General features: G+C 42.4%; 1 protein-coding gene across 6 annotated transcripts in view; it reads left to right on the forward strand.

Annotated features, from left to right (window-relative positions):
* Positions 1-15,797, forward strand: part of hlcs (holocarboxylase synthetase (biotin-(proprionyl-CoA-carboxylase (ATP-hydrolysing)) ligase)) — a 191,543-nt gene that overhangs the window by 10,469 nt on the left and 165,277 nt on the right. For 4 of the 6 annotated variants that reach the window (XR_005945826.1, XM_041211048.1, XM_041211050.1 and 1 more), the window contains 2 exons: positions 3,982-4,131; positions 9,653-9,815. Coding sequence is in view for 5 of the 6 variants with exons in the window: in XM_041211048.1 (XP_041066982.1) it covers positions 3,982-4,131; positions 9,653-9,815 (313 nt within the window). In the remaining variant the exon portion in view is untranslated. Of the gene's footprint in view, positions 1-3,981; positions 4,132-7,029; positions 7,223-9,652; positions 9,816-15,797 lie in introns of those variants that run through there. The other 2 variants (XM_041211052.1, XM_041211053.1) reach the window with 2 other exon arrangements.

Below are 15,797 nucleotides of genomic sequence, written 5' to 3' on the forward strand. Positions count from 1 at the left end.
ATCAAAATCAACCTATCTAATCCTGTACTCCGGATTGGTGCTATTAAACTGTTTTATCTCATCCTTAAAATCTGTCTATGTGTGTGTATATATGTATAGGGGTTTAAAGGGTAGAGTTTTAGGTTATAGGGTTAGAAGTTAGCAGTTCGTATTTCTTTCTTTTGCCACTAGTTAAAGACGATTTGTTCAATAAACAGTTATTTCCTTATTAAGTTTACAAACCTGGTGCTTGTATTCTGATAACCTAAATTAAGCAGTTAAGTAGAATTGGGGCAAGCTGGTGGTATGGTCAGACTTTTCATGTTTGTCATGGCTTGGGGAACAGTGGGCCTTGATATTACAGCGCACTATCCCCAGTGAGTCGTGACAAAAGGCCAACATTCCATTTACCTTCCCAATTGCTTGCTGTACCTGCATGCTAACTTTTTGTGATTCACGTTTCAGGACACCAAGATCCCTCTGCACCACAGATTTCTGCAGTATCTCTCTTTTCAAATAATATTCTACTTTTCTGTTCTTACTCCCAAAGTGGACAAGCTTTCGTTTTCCCACATTACACTCCATTTGCCAAATTTTTGCCCACTCACTTAGACTCTGCAAAGGGATATGAAAAGTCTGTGTCCTGGTCACAATTTGATGACACAAACGTAGGTAGAAAATCAGCTAATTATTGCTACCATACACTCGGTCCTATCGTCCAAGTCATTTATATGGATTGTAAATAGATGAGGCCCCAGAATTGATCCCTGTGACACTCCTCTGGTTACTGTTTGCCAAACCGAAAGCAACCCATTTACCCTGACTCTCAGCTTCCTGTTAACTAACTGATCCTCTACTGTGCTAATATGTTACCCCCAACACTGAGCTTTTATCTTGTGCAGAAACCTTTTAAGTCATTTGATTCTCTTTGTATGACTGCTAGCAGACTACAAATATTGTGCCAGTAGAACCCCAAGGCTGGTGGGCAGAACTGTCTTAATCATATGTACGTAATACTCTGTCCTAACATAGTGGTGGAGTGCCAGTGGTGTCTTAAAGCAGGTTCTGATGTTGATATCTGCAACACAGTGGCATCGGAAGATGTGTTGACAAGGTCGGGCACCTACAATGATTTAATATATTTCCTCAACAGCTGCAAAAATTAACATCAAACAGGTTGCTAAAGGATGCAGATGAATTCCTAATATAATTGTGGCTGTCTTTATGAAATCGTCCATTTAGATGAGTTCGGTTGTTTTTAGGTCCAATGTTTTTTCTAAAGCTGCACTCTAGGTGATGGATGAATTCTGTGTTACAGAACCAAAGTACGGTGTTTTTGTTGTCGGATAATGACAATCCCATCAAATGGTTCTGCTTTGATGTGTTTCAGGAGTAATAGTTTATGCTGCATGGGTGTTCTGAAAAGTTGAGATTCTATTCATGCTTCTATACTAGTGAAATTGTTAAAATGATAAATTTGTTTAAAATGTTTATTTCAAATAAATTATTATAAATCAAATGAATAATTTTGCCAGAGCTGATACATGTTAGTGGACTGTTGCCTGTGCTATGGTCTTGCTCTTGTACAGTGTCTTTACCATGGCATCTGGTTTCACAATTATGCTAAGTCAATGAAGCATAGTTTAGGAGGGGTGAACATGATGTCAGTTGAAGATGTGGCTTTTAAGGCGGGTCATAAAGGTGGAGAGGGAATTGGAGAGACATTGGGCTTTAGGTAAATAATTCCGAACAGTAGGTGAATGAAGCATGGATGCCAAAGGTGAGAAATGGAAGATGCACAAGAAGTCGGAATCAAGTGAAAAGAGAGTTTGGGAAAAGGTTGTAGGATGGGAGAATGTTATGATGATGTTGGGGGCGGATGGTGGGGTATGGGTTTGGTTGGTGGTGAGCTGGGAGGGTCAAGGCCATGGAAGGATTTAGAGATATGAGCAAGAATTTTAAATTTGAGACATTGGCCTACTTGACAGGCCTATGAAAACAGGAAATGTGAGTAGAGCTTAGCGAACAGCACATAGGCAGTGAAGTCATGGATTAGCTATGGAATAAGGTGGGTGGAAGATGAGACGCAATGAGAAGTCTACTGATGTAGCAGTCTTGAGATGATGAATGTATGGGAGTTTCCTCAGTGAATGGGTTAAAATGGACAATGTTATGAAAGTAGAAGTAGGTAATTTTTGTGCTAGTGGGAATATGAAGTTGGCAATTCAGTTTCAGAATGAATAGGACAATAAGGTTGTGAATACTCTGATACACTTTAGCCTTCTTCTCAGGCAGTGATGAAGCAGCTGAATCAGTGGCTTCTATTTGATGGAGGTGTTGGACAAGTAGAGAAAAGGTAAACAGAGAAGGTGGTGAGGTAGAGCTAAGTGCCATCAGTATATTCGTAGGTGGTGATTTCATGCCTGTGGATAATATCACCAGGGAGTAGTACATAGATAAGGCAGAGGCCAATGCTGTGGTTGAATTGAAAAGAATGAATCCACGCGAGTAAAATCTCAATGGAACTGAACTAGAAAGAATAACTTTTGGAACAGGATGTTCCATTGACCATGTCAAAGACAGTAGATTTCTCGAGAACAAGGAGGAATAATGCACCGTGGTCGTGGTCACTGCAGGTATCATTTGTGACTTTGATTTGGGCTCTTTTAGTGCTTTGGAATGTGTGAAAACTGCTTCAAAAGGTGGAAGGAAAGACTTTATGTTCCAATGAATGTTTTCTTTTAGTTTTTTTGATAAGCTGTCCCTTTGAATGGACTGCAGAAGTTCAAGAAAGTGGCTCACCGCAACTTTCTCAAACTCAATTAGGGCTGAGCAATAAATGCTAGTTTTGCCAGACACTCACATCCTATGAAAGAATACAAAAATGTGCAGCTTCACATTTTTAAAAATTTTCTAATTAGGATGTTAACTTGGATTGGTTGGTCAGTGTTAGGAACAATGTAAAGTTTTAAGTTTAATTTGTATTTAGGTGTTAAGAAAGGCGAAACCTGGTTATAATTTCATTTAGAGGTTTTTGTGAGCTGGAAGGCTGGGGCCCTGTTTGTATACATGCATTTTTAATGAGGTTTTACAACTTTTGAAGTGAAGAAATGGGTTACCAATGGGTTAGTAGTTTAGTGAAGTTTTTAAAAAAAAAATGTAGAAAAAACTGTGCTGTTGCCTGACGACAAGGGTCCGGAGACACATGGAGAGATAGGAAAACACAGAAGGGCGGTCAATCAGTGTATGTATACCAGAGAGTGCAGGCAGGAGGCCTAATCTCTCTAATAAGAAATCCTGCAAGCCTGCTGGGGAACTAAGATTGGGGAACTCATGTGTTTGCTCTGAAGTTGAAGTAATAGAGCGTTTAGTTTGTGGTTTTTGGGTGTCTTGGGGAGAGATACAGCTGAGGAAAAGCATCTAGTGAACGCTTAGAAGTCTGCTGGAAGAAAATTGTTTGTTTGAAACTGAGCTAACCAAAGCAAGAAACCTTGGTGTTGAGACAGCAGTAACTTTCACTGGGGTTTTGCGCCTGTAAATGTCACTGGGATAAAAGGAATAGTGTGAGTTTGAACCATTTTCTGGTATCTGTATTGAAATATTTACAACCTTTTTGTCTAGTGTAACATAGTTTATTTTTTCTTGCTTAATAAACGTTTTATTCTGTGTTGAAATTATACCGGCAGACTCTTGTGAATGTGTTCAGTTACTGACCTCCATGGCTTCTTTAAAAAACACAAAGTTGGGATCTACCTGCTCTGAAGATGGGTCATACAGACTCGAAAGGTTAACTCTGTTCCCCCTTCACAGATGCTGTCAGACCTGCTGATTTTTTCCAACATTTTCTGTTTTTATTTAGAATCTACCAAACCAGGTTTCACTCTGGAATCTGACTTGTCCAATATTAACATCAGCTGGGATCGTAACAGATCCACCTACCAAGTTGCACCACTAGATGTGACCTACGATTTATTTACTTGTTTTTTTATATTAATATTTCAGCTTTGTGATGACTTGAGTAAATGGTCACTGCTCCTTGAACCTGTGATTGCTAGCACTGAACACAAACAGCATGCACAACAAATAACCTTTCTGATGGAAGCTACCTTGGAAAATGCTAGCTTTGATCCAGTCTCTGTTTCTTCTGAAGAGGTAAGTGGCTTCATTTTATAAAAAAAAACAATTTTTAACTATAAGGATGATTTTAAACTGCAATATCTACATCCTTTCAGGCATTTTGAAGTTGGACTTTCTTTAAGTTGTAATTTGTTATTTTAATTGTTGCTATGCTGTCTATATATGTATAAGATGGTACTATAGAAAATCATGGAAACCCTGGTGTGATAAGAAAATAGTTTATTCCCGACACCGGCAAGCATCTTCGTGGGCGGGATGGGAACATCCCGCCCCAAGGGTTTTGGAATGAATGCTTCATAGCAATGGTTCATAGGAATTGATTCATAGCAATGGTTCTCTGAGCACTCACCAACTGAATAAAGTGCTTACTTGGGTCTTAAGCAACAAAGGAAAATAATTAAACCTAATCAAGATTTTCTCAAGAGATCAACCAACAGTAACTTCCATTATTTCACATCTTTAACTCTGCCACCCACCCCCTCTACACACTCAGCCCCTCAGTCTCTTGCACTCCCCCCTGCTACACACAGTCACTCAGTCTCCCGCACTCCCTCACTCCCACCCATCCCACACACAATCTTCCGCATTGCCCCCACACGCACAATCACTCACTCTCACTCCCACCACTCGCAGACACACTCAGTCTCACACATGCACCCACAGGCACATTCTCTCACTCCCACGCACGCACTCGCAGGCCCACTCTCTCACTCCCACTCTCTCCCTCACAGGCCCACTCTCTCTCTTGCAGGCCCACTCTCTCCCTCGCCAGGCCTGACATACTTGGCTCCTCACCTCCACCCTACGGTTGCTTTGCTCCCCGGGTGCCAGCTCTGCCATACCTTCGCTTCCCTTGATCTGGCAGCCCTCAGTACACTCACCAGCATTGGTGTTCACTGCTCCTCTAATTGGAGACTTTCTCTCCCTCATTTTCTGCTGATAGGCTCACTAGTAGAGGGGATGCTGCCTGCGGGCTCTATTTTGGACAGACTTGTTATAGAGGTTACAGTTTTTCTGATATGAAGGGTCAAAGGCTTAACTCTGATTCTAAATGGATGCGGAGAGTGCAAAGAGTCTTGTTTAACTTGAAAAAGTAGCTAGGATTAGAAATGGAATAATTGATAAAGGGTATTGATTTGGTGATTGTGGCTGCAGTTGGTAGATTCGGTTGTCTCCGTATTTAGCTTGAGGAAATTGCAGCTCATCCATGATCAGATGTGGGGCAAACAGTTTGATAGTACAGAGCTCGTTACCTCTTTACAACCATGCCGTGACCATATATCCATCCAATTCTTTGCACCCCATAACTCTCATCTGCCTCTCTCTCTTTCCACCTCTTCCCTCTCAGCTGGCTCTGGAAAACGCTCTCTGCGGTTGGTCAGTTAGAAGTAATGCCTTTGTCTAGATCCTAGATCTAGTTCTAGAACTAGATGCTAATGCCTTTGTCCTTCCATTTGCCACAATATTTATGCAGCTCCTCGTTTGCATCCTCAAGCCTAGGAAGTGCAGGTTTCAGTGTATCTGGCCTACAGCTGGCTTAGCCATCCATTGCCAATTCCATCTGGACCATACCAAGAACTATTGGGCTTCACTCTCCTCTGTGGAAGTCCCTCACTATATGTAGAAAAGTCCTTGGGCAAAGTGTTAGATTAAATGTCAGGAAGCATTAATTTTTGAGAGCTGTTGCCCTCTGGAACTAGCAAAATATGGGTGTGTATGACAACTCGACAAGTTCCTTATTGAAGAGAACATTTCCGGTTATGGTAGGAAATTTAGTTATGTGGGATGATAATGAACTAAGGGCCTTTGCTGTTAACTGGAGCCTTGCTTGTTCGTTGGCATCAGAGAGAAATTTGACAGAGTTTCTGAAATGGCCATTGGTTGTTTACTAGTTGTTTTGTCTCTCCTCAGAGAAAGTGTGGTTAATAGGTGAGTGTGAAGGATGTGTGTGACCCACTGTATATGTTTGAGGGAGGGCTTGAAAGGCCTGATATCTTCTTGTCCTTTTGTTCATATATTTCCACTTCTGTTTCTCTCTTTTCCACCCCCCCAACTCCAGTTTGCTATATCCAATCCCACTGAGTCTACTTTTCTTTCCCCAGTTTTATTTTTAATCTTCATTCCCTTTCTCTCATCTCCCCCCACCCTGTTTTGCTACTTCTGTTTCTCTTTCTCCTGTCTCTCAGCATCCACTTCTATTTCTCTCTTTATTTTTCTCTCTCCACCCCAACATATGACTCTGTGTTTTGATCTTCCCGCAATTGTTTCTCTCACTATTTCTGTTTGTTTTGTCTCCATCTATGTCTCTTTCTCTCCTCCACCTATGTCCCAAATTCCCCTCCATTTATCTCTTTCTATTTCTATGTGTGCGTCTATCTCCCTTTACTTCTGTCCCGCCCTCCCCTCCCCACCTGCAATATACAATTTCTTTACTCCTAATCTGTTCCTCCTCTTCTGTTCAGTTCTTAGTGTTCTATTTGTATGTTTCTGTTGTGGTCTTTTCTGGGGCACCCTCCTCCTAACTCCACGCACCCCCCATCTCCCCAACCTTTATTTCTTGCTGCAAACCTGTGGAGGCGTGGAGCAAAGAGGTACAAATTGTCTGGAGGAATAGGCAGATGAGGTTTGGAGCAAGATGGGCAACAAAATGACCAATGCAAGTGTTGACAGGTACACTGTGACCTTTCTAAATTGTTTGAGAGAACACCAGTTACATGTAGGTATTCTTGAGTTCTCCCATGAATATATTGTCCATCCACCAGTCATTCTCACTGATTCTACGAAATGTTCAATTGTGTATTCTGACAAGAAACCTGAAATCAAACAGAAGGCTGGGATATATAAAATTAAACTGCATGGCCACATTTACCGTTAAAACAGTCATTTGTCTCATTGAGAACCTTTGTTTTATAGCAATGATTTGAACTCCACGACGAACTTGGTTTTGATGCGAAAACCAATTATTGTCTTTTTAGTAAACTTTAGCAACCTGGAGTTTGTTGGGTGCACTTATTTCATTTTCTTCGAAAGTCATGTGCTATGTTGGACATCAGTGGACTCATAATACCACAATAAAGGATTTAAAATTGTGACAAAACTTCATCAGGTACTAATGTATATTAATAGTTGGACTTCTCGTACTACTGTTTGGTATCTTGGGACATTTACTGCATTGAAGGCACTGTATAAATGTAAATTATTACTGGGAAATGGGTGAATTTAAAAAAATGTGGTTTGTTGATGTAAGCTTTCCAAAGGTTGTTTTGAAAGGAGTTCACAAGTACTTTGTTAGTATTGTATAATATGTACAGTATTATTAAAACAGCATTAGGGCTTTCAAGGTTAACCAGTTAGGGGAAAAGTGTTATCGGTTACTGTAACTGATAGCTGTCTAGCTATTTTGCAGCTCAGAAACCGAGCAGGTCTCTTGTGTTTTTAAAAATAGCAACATGTAAATGAGCCGACAAATAACTCAGTAGATCATTTGGTGGCAGTCTGTCTAAAGTATGTGTGATGCATTATATATGTTCTGGGTCTTTGCATCTCACTTCAAGAACCTTTGAAGCTCTGTCATTGTTGGAAAGTATGGCAACCAATTTCTGCACAGGGAAGGACCCCAAACAGCAATGAAAGAAATGACCAAATCATCTGTTTTAAGTGTTGGTTGAGGGATAAAAATTGGCCAGGACGCCTGGAGAGCTACTCTACACTTCTACATTTCGTGCATGTCTACCTAAGAGGGCAGACAGAACCTTAGTTCAACGCCTCATCTGAAAGATGTTACCTCCAACAGTGCAGTACTCCCTCATTTGGCGCTAAAATTCAAGCCTAGATGATGTGACCAAGTCTAGTGAGGCTGGAACCTATTACCCTCTAGGTCTGAGGTCATGAAAGATGCCATATAAATTTAAGTCTTTTCTATTTAAAAACCCATTTTCTTAAAATAATAAAGTATCTTATTGCTGTCAAACCTATCCCTTTAGTATATTAGCCACTTCAACGTGGCAACCAATTGCATTTTGAATAACTTTATGATGCCATCATTTTGCTTGGTAGATTAGTTCAAATGTTATCCCTTTTTGAAGAACAAACTTGAGAACTCCAAAGCTCTGCTACCAGCATCCTAATTTGCGCCAAGTCCCGTTCACCCATTGCCCTTGTGTTTTCTGATCTTGATTAGTTCCTGGTCTGGCAACACCTCCATTTTAAAAATTCACATGCCTGTTTTCAAATAGCCCCTTTCTATCGCTGAACCTCCTCCAACCCGATAACCCACGAGGTCTCTTTGTTTCTCCAAATCTGCCATCTTGCATATCCCCGATTTTCAGTACTCTTATCATTGGCAGATGGGCCTCCAGCTGCCTAGGCACCTCTACAGCTGTGTACCTCTCTCTCCTCCATTAAACCCTCAATGTCAAATCTTGCTTTATTGCAGTCCTGCAAAGCACTTAGGGATGTTTTGCTACTTTAAAGGTGTATAAATGCAAGTTGCTGTTGCCTTGGGATATCTTTCCACAGTCTCAGACTCATGGATGTTTACAGCACAGAAGGAGGCCATTCGTCCCATTGTGTCCATGGCAGTCAACAAAGATCTGACGACACTAATCCTGTTTTCCAGCGCTTGATCCACAGCCCTGGAGGCTATGGCAATGCAAAAGAATATCTAAATATTTCTTAAATGTTATGAGAGTTTCAGATTCAACCACCCTTTCAGGCAGTGAGTTCCAGACTCCCACCACTCTCTGGGTGAAAACAATTTCCCTTCAACTCCCCTCTTAGCCTTCTACCTCTTACTTTATATCTATGCCCCTGGTTATTGACCCAACTATTAATCTTATACACCTCTGTCAGGTTCCCTCTCAATCTTCATTGCACCAATGAAAACAACCCCAGCTTATCCAATCTTTCCTCATAGCTCAGACCCTCCTGGTAAATCTATACATCTTGCACATGTGTTATGTAAATTAATTACTTGAATAAGTGACACCAGAGCTTCTGGAAAATGATTCTTGATGTGTGCCAATATATGTTTCATTGTCCCCCACTCCCCAGGTAGTTAATGCAGTTTTTCATGTACATTCAGCGCTGTTACCAGGTTTATTTACCACATTGATGCCAGTGCACAATGGTACTGATTCTGCCCTCTTGATAGGAGGTGACTCTTGCAGGGAATGCACGTTCGTGGTTTAGGGTGTGGAATTGGGCCTTATATTTTAAAAAAAACAACTTGGAGCAATGTGTGTAATGCTTTGCTAGTACATTTCTTGTATAGTGCCTTTCATTTATTCTCCCAAATGCCTCTTGCCACTACCAGTGCCTGTACTGCTGAAATTTTCCACGGTTCAAGTAGGCATGGTATGACACTTTCAATTGCCCAATCTTGCATTGTATTGAAATAACTGAGATCACTGAATGTCTGTAAGATTTGGACAGATCTTTGTTACCATGTAACAAACAGTAAGTGGTCACATTAATTGAATTTTGCGGTTGTTTAAAGTTGTATCTCATCACAGGGCAACTGTCCTTTTTTTTGTAGATTTTAAAATATTCTGACCTTTGCATACCATTGGCATATTTACCTGGGGATCCCTACAAATTAATTGCTGAAGCAAACGTGGATGATTTTAGTAGGCTTGGAGTAGCCTTCATGGAGAACAGACTACAAATGGATGATGGAATGGTACCTCAAAAAATAGCTTGTGAGTACCTTTTTTGCTTTTACTTGGCATAGCTTCAACTTTCAATGTTTTAGTTGCATTAAATACATTTATTTAAAGTTCTTGGATAAAAATTCCTCTGGTCACCATTCATAGGGACATCGTAAACACCATTGTGAAGACTTCCTCTGTTTAGTGTTTCTAATAAATTTGCAAGCATGTATTTTCTGAATTTGACACTAACACTTTTGCAATGTCAGTATACCTGGCAACTGGAGGAATTTAAACCTCTCTCTAATGTACAGATTTTAAGTTGAGTCTCTGAGATGAATATACCATGATATACTTGATCAATTTTGGAAAATTGTATTTGCTAAAGATATATTTAGAATAAATAACTAATATTATCATTTTGTTGGCTACTTTCAAGGTAGTTTTTTTACATTTGGATGCACATAACATCATAGGACTAGATTGTAGGACATACTGAGCCTCTGCTAAGGATGGAGTGACATTAAGTAAATACTTGAGGGCTACGTTACCCAGTTTTATCCCAGTGCTTTCCTGGAGGTGGTGAATGACCCTGGCCAATGTGTGAGCACGCACTCACACTTTTTTTCCCTGAGGAAGGTGATGTGGCCAGTTTCCCTACTTTGATTGTGGCTGAGATCTTCTAACTGGAATACAGACGATAGTTTTTTTTCTTTGAACCACTGATGGTGTTAATTTTGAAGGGTACAAATTTATCCCATTCTGATCATGGAATAGGTAACAAGTAGTACTTACTAGAGGAATACGACTTTCATGTGAAATCACTTGGGGAAGGTATAAAGCCTGGAATGTGTCTGTTACATTGCTTAGAAAGTTGTGTAAGTGATGTGATTTTGGATTTTGACACCATGGCAATTATGTGTGATTGGAAAACTCATTTCTTTACAAATGCTGGAACTGACATGAGGGAAAACCCATTTTTGACCTTGTCTTCACCACCCTGTTCATGATAGCTTCTGACGATAGGCTATCAACTTGAAATGTTAGCTCTGTTTTTCTCTGCAAAGATACTGCCAGACCTCCTGAGCGTTTCTAGCATTTTCCATTTTTATAGTCCATGATTGTAGCCAGAAAATCTGCCGCACTAGCTTTTCTTCCCGGTTCCTCAAACTTTACCCTGCTGTCCCCTAAGGATCTGTTTTTGCCCTCTCCTATTTGTCATCTTCATGCTGCCCTCGGTGACATCATCCGAAGGCACAGCGTTAGTTTTCACATGAACGCTGACAACATGTAGCTCTACCTCACCACCATCTCTTGACTCCTGCAGTATTGCCAAATTATCAGATTGCTAATCTGCCATCCAGTACTAGATGAGGGAAATTTCCTACAATTAAATAATAGGAAGACTGGAGCGATTGTTTTCCTTCTCTGCTCCGAACTCTCAACCTTGTTGTTGTATTTGATCCCGAGATGAGCTTCCGACCATACGTTCATGCCATCACTATAAGATCACCTAGTTCCACCACTTATACATCATCCATCTTTGTGTCTATCTCAGCTCACCTGCTGCTGAAATGCTCATTCATGCCTTAGTTACCTCTTAGGTTCGACTGTTCCAATGCACTATTGGCTGGTCTCCCACATTATAAACTTGGGATCATCCAAAGCTTTGTTTCCCATGTCCCATTCCCCTATCATTCCTGTGTTCGCTGACCTACATTGGCTCCCGGTCAAGCAGTCTTGATTTAAAAATTCTCATCCTCGTTCTCAAATCCCTCTCTGGCTTACCCTTCCCTATCTCTGGAATCTCTTCAGCTCTCTCACTGTCTGAGACATCTGTGCTGCTCTAATTCTGGCCACCTGCACATCCCTGATTTTAATTGCTCTGGCATTGGTGACTGCACCTTCAGTTGCCTAGGCTTGGCCTAAATAGCCAAGTGGTTATGGTACTGGGTTTGTAACCCCAAGATCAAGAGTTCAAATCTCACAATGGCAAAACTATCAAGAGTTCAGTTGCCTAGTCATCAAGCTTTGGAATAGCCTCTCTACACCTTTCTGTCTCCCCACCTTGCTTTCCTCCTCTAAAATACTCCTTAAAACCTACCTCTTGTATCAAGCTTTTGGTATTCTGACCTGATTCTCCTTATGTGGCTTACTGTCACATTTTGTTTTTAATGCTTCCACGAAGAGCTTTGTGATGTTTTTTTCTATTAAAAATGCTTTATAAAATAAGCTATTGTTGACCGTGTTGTTAAGAGTGAATACTGCATTGATCTTGTGGACATGAAGTCCCATCTTCACCCTGAGGACACCCTCCATTGTGTTGTTTGGAACTACGCGGTGGCTTAGTGGTATTGTCACTGGACTAGTTATCCAGAGACCCAGGGTAATGCGCTGATGGTGTGGAATTTAAATTCACTCATTAAAAATCTGTAATTAAAAGTCTAATGATGACCATGAAACCATTGTCGATTGTCATAAAAGCCCACCTGGTTCACTAATGTCCTTTAGGGAAGGAAATCTTCCATCCTTACCTTGTCTGACCTACATGTGACTCTAGACCCACAGCTAAGTGGTTGACTCTTAACTGCCCTCTGAAATGGCCTAGCAAGCCACTCAGTTGTATCAAACTGCTATGAAGCCTATAAGGAACGAAACTGGACGGACCACTCTGTATCGACTTAGGCACCAGAAAAAACTCAGCCTTGTGAACCCTGCAAGTCCTCCTCCCTAACTTATGCGGGCTTGTGCCAAAATTGGGAGAGCTGTCCCACAGACTGGTCAGCAATAGCCTGACACAGTCATCACACGGAATCATATCTTATAGATAATGTCCCGGACATCACCATCACCATCCCACTGGCAGAACAGACCTAGCAGAGGTGGTAACAAAGTGGTATACAGTTGGGAGGGAGTCGCCTAGGGAGTTCTCAACATTGACTGTGGACCCCATGAAGTCTCATGGAAGCAGATCTAACATGGGCAAGGAAACTGCCTGCTGATTACCACCTAATACCCCCCCTCAGCTGATGGGTCAGTAATCCTCAATGTTGAACACCACTTGGGAGAAGCATTCATGGTGGTTAGGATGCAGAACGTACTCTGTTTGCGAGAGTGGCTCGGTAGCACCACTACAGACCGAGCTGGCCGAGTCCTAAAGGATATAGTTGCTAGACTGGGGTCTGCAGTTGGTGGTGAGGGAAACAACAAGAGGGGAAAACATACTTGACCTCATTCTCAACAATCTTCCTGCCGCAGATGCAACTATCCATGGTATTATCAGTAGGAGTGACCACGGCACAGTCTTTGTGGAGATGAAGTCTCGTCTTCACACTGAGGGTACCATCCATTGTGTTGTGTGGTACTACCACCGTGCTAAATGGGATAGATTTTGAACAGACCTAGAAACGCAAGACTGGGCATCCATGAGGCGCTGTTGGTCATCATCAGCAGCAGAATTGTACTCAAACACAATCTGTAACCTCATGGCCCGGCATATCCCCCACTCTACCATCACCATCAAACCAGGGGATCAACCCTGTTTCAATGAAGAGTGCAGGAGGGCATGCCAGCTGCAGCACCAGGTATAGCTAAAAATGAGGTGTCAACCTGATGAAGCTACAACTCAGGACTACATGCATGCCAGACAGGGGAAGCAGCATGCAATAGACAGAGCTAAGAAGTTCCACCACCAATGGATCACACCTAAGCTCTACAATCCTGCCACATCCCCTCGTGAATGCTGATTGACAATTAAACAACTCACTGGAGGAGGGGGCTCCACAAATATCCCCATCCTCAATGATGGGGGAGCAGAGCATCTCAGTGCAAAAGATCAAGCTGAGGCATTTGCAACAATCTTCAGCCAGAAAAGCCGAGTGGATGATCCATCTTGGCCTCCTCTGGAGGCCCTCAGCATCACTGATGTAAGTCTTTAGCCAGTTCGATTCATTTCGCGTGGTATCAAGAAATGGCTGAAAGCACTTGATAATGCAAAGGCCATGGGACCTAACAATATTCTGGCAACAGTACTGAAGGCTTGTGCTCCAGAACATGCTGCACCCCTGGCCAAGTTGCTTCAGTACAGCTGCAACACTGGCATCTACCCAGCAATGTGGAAGATTGCCCAGATATGTCCCACCCACAAAAAGCAGGGCCAATCGCCGCCCTATCAGTGTACTCTCCATCATCAGTATAGTGATGGAAGGGGTCATCAACAGCACTATCAAGCAGCACTTGCTGAGCAATAACCTGCTCACTGACGCTCAGTTTGGCTTCTGTCAGGATCACTTCTGACCTCATTACAGCCTTGGTTCAAACATGGACAAAAGAGCTGAACTCCAGAGGTGAGGTGAGAGTGACTGCCCTTGATATCAAGGCTGCATTTGACAGAGTGTGGCATCAAGGAGCCCGAGCAAAACTGGAGTCAATGGGAATTGGGAAAAACTCTTTGTTGGCAGAAGTCATACCTAGCACAAAGGAAGACGGCTATGGTTGTTTGAGATCAATCCTCTGTTTCAGAGCATCAATGCAGGGGTTCCTCAGGGTAGTGTTCTAGGCTCAACCATTTCTAGCTTCTTCACCAATGACTGTCCTTCCATCACAAGGTCAGGAGTGGGGATATTCGCTGATGATTGCACAATGTTCAGCACCATTCACAGCTCCTCAAGACATTGAAGCAGTCCATGCCCAAATGCAGCAAGACCTGGACAATATCTAAGCTGGCAAGTGGCAAGCAACTTATGTGGCACACAATGGCATCACCATCACTGAATCCCTCACTATCAACGTCCTGGGGGTTGCCATTGACCGGAAATTGAACTGGACTAGCCATATAAATACTGTGGCTACAAGAGCAGGTCAGAGGCTAGGAATCCTCCCTCCTGACTCCCCAGAACCTGTCCACCATCTGCAAGGCAGAAGTAAGGATTGTGATGGAATTATACACACTTTCCTGGACGAGTGCAGCTCCAACAACACTCAGTGTGGGCCATCAGGAATAGCAGAGTATTTAAATGCAACCTGTAACCTCAAGACCTGGCATATCCCTCACTCTACTGTTACTGTCAATCTAGGGGACCAACCCTGGTTCAATGAGGAGTGCAGGAGGGTGTCTTCCAGGAGCAACAAGAGGCATATCTAAAAATGAAATGCCATATGTTGAAGTTACAAGATAGGACTGCATGCTTACCAAGTGCAGCAGAAGCAGTATGCTACAGACAGAGCTAAACTATCCCACAATCAACAGATCAGATCAAAGCTCTGCAGTCCTGCCATGTCCAGTCATGAATAGTGGTGGACAATTACAAACTAGCGAGAGGAGGAGTTTTCACAAATACCCCCATTCTCAGTGAAGGGGGAGCTCAACCCATCAGCGCAAAAGATAAGGCTGAAGCATATGCAACCATCTTTAGTCAGACCTGCCAAGTGAATGATGCACCTCAACCTCCTCCTGAGCTCCCCAGTGTCATAGATGCCAGTCTTCAGCCAATGTGATTCATCCCATCTGATATCAAGACACGGTTGAAGATACTGTATTCTTTTATTCGATTGTTGGGATGTGACCATCGCCAGCAAGACCAGCATTTATTGTCCATCCCTTGAGAAAGCGGTGGTGAGTGCCTTTGTGAACTGCTGCAGTCCGTGTGGTATAATATACCCCAAGTGCTTTACTTTTTATTTATTCATGGGATGTGGGCTTCGCTGGCTGGGTCAGCATTTATTGCCCATCCCTAATTGTCCTTAAGAAGGTGGTGTTGAGCTGCCTTCTTGAACCGCTGCAGTCCATGTGGTGTAGGTACACCCACAGTGCTGTTAGGGACGGAGCTCCAGGATTTTGACCCTGAGACGGTGAAGGAAGGGCGATATACTTCCAAGTTAGGATGTTGAGTGACTTGGAGGGGGGCTTCCAGATGGTGGCGTTCCCATCTATCTGCTGCCCTTGTCCTTTTAGATGTTCGTGGTTGTAGGTTTGGAAGGTGCTGTCTAAGGAGCCTTGGTGAATCTTGTAGATGGTACGCGCCGCTGTTAACG

The sequence above is a fragment of the Carcharodon carcharias genome, chromosome 18 (genome assembly GCF_017639515.1).
Source record: "Carcharodon carcharias isolate sCarCar2 chromosome 18, sCarCar2.pri, whole genome shotgun sequence".
NCBI classification, from domain to species: Eukaryota; Metazoa; Chordata; class Chondrichthyes; order Lamniformes; family Lamnidae; genus Carcharodon; species Carcharodon carcharias.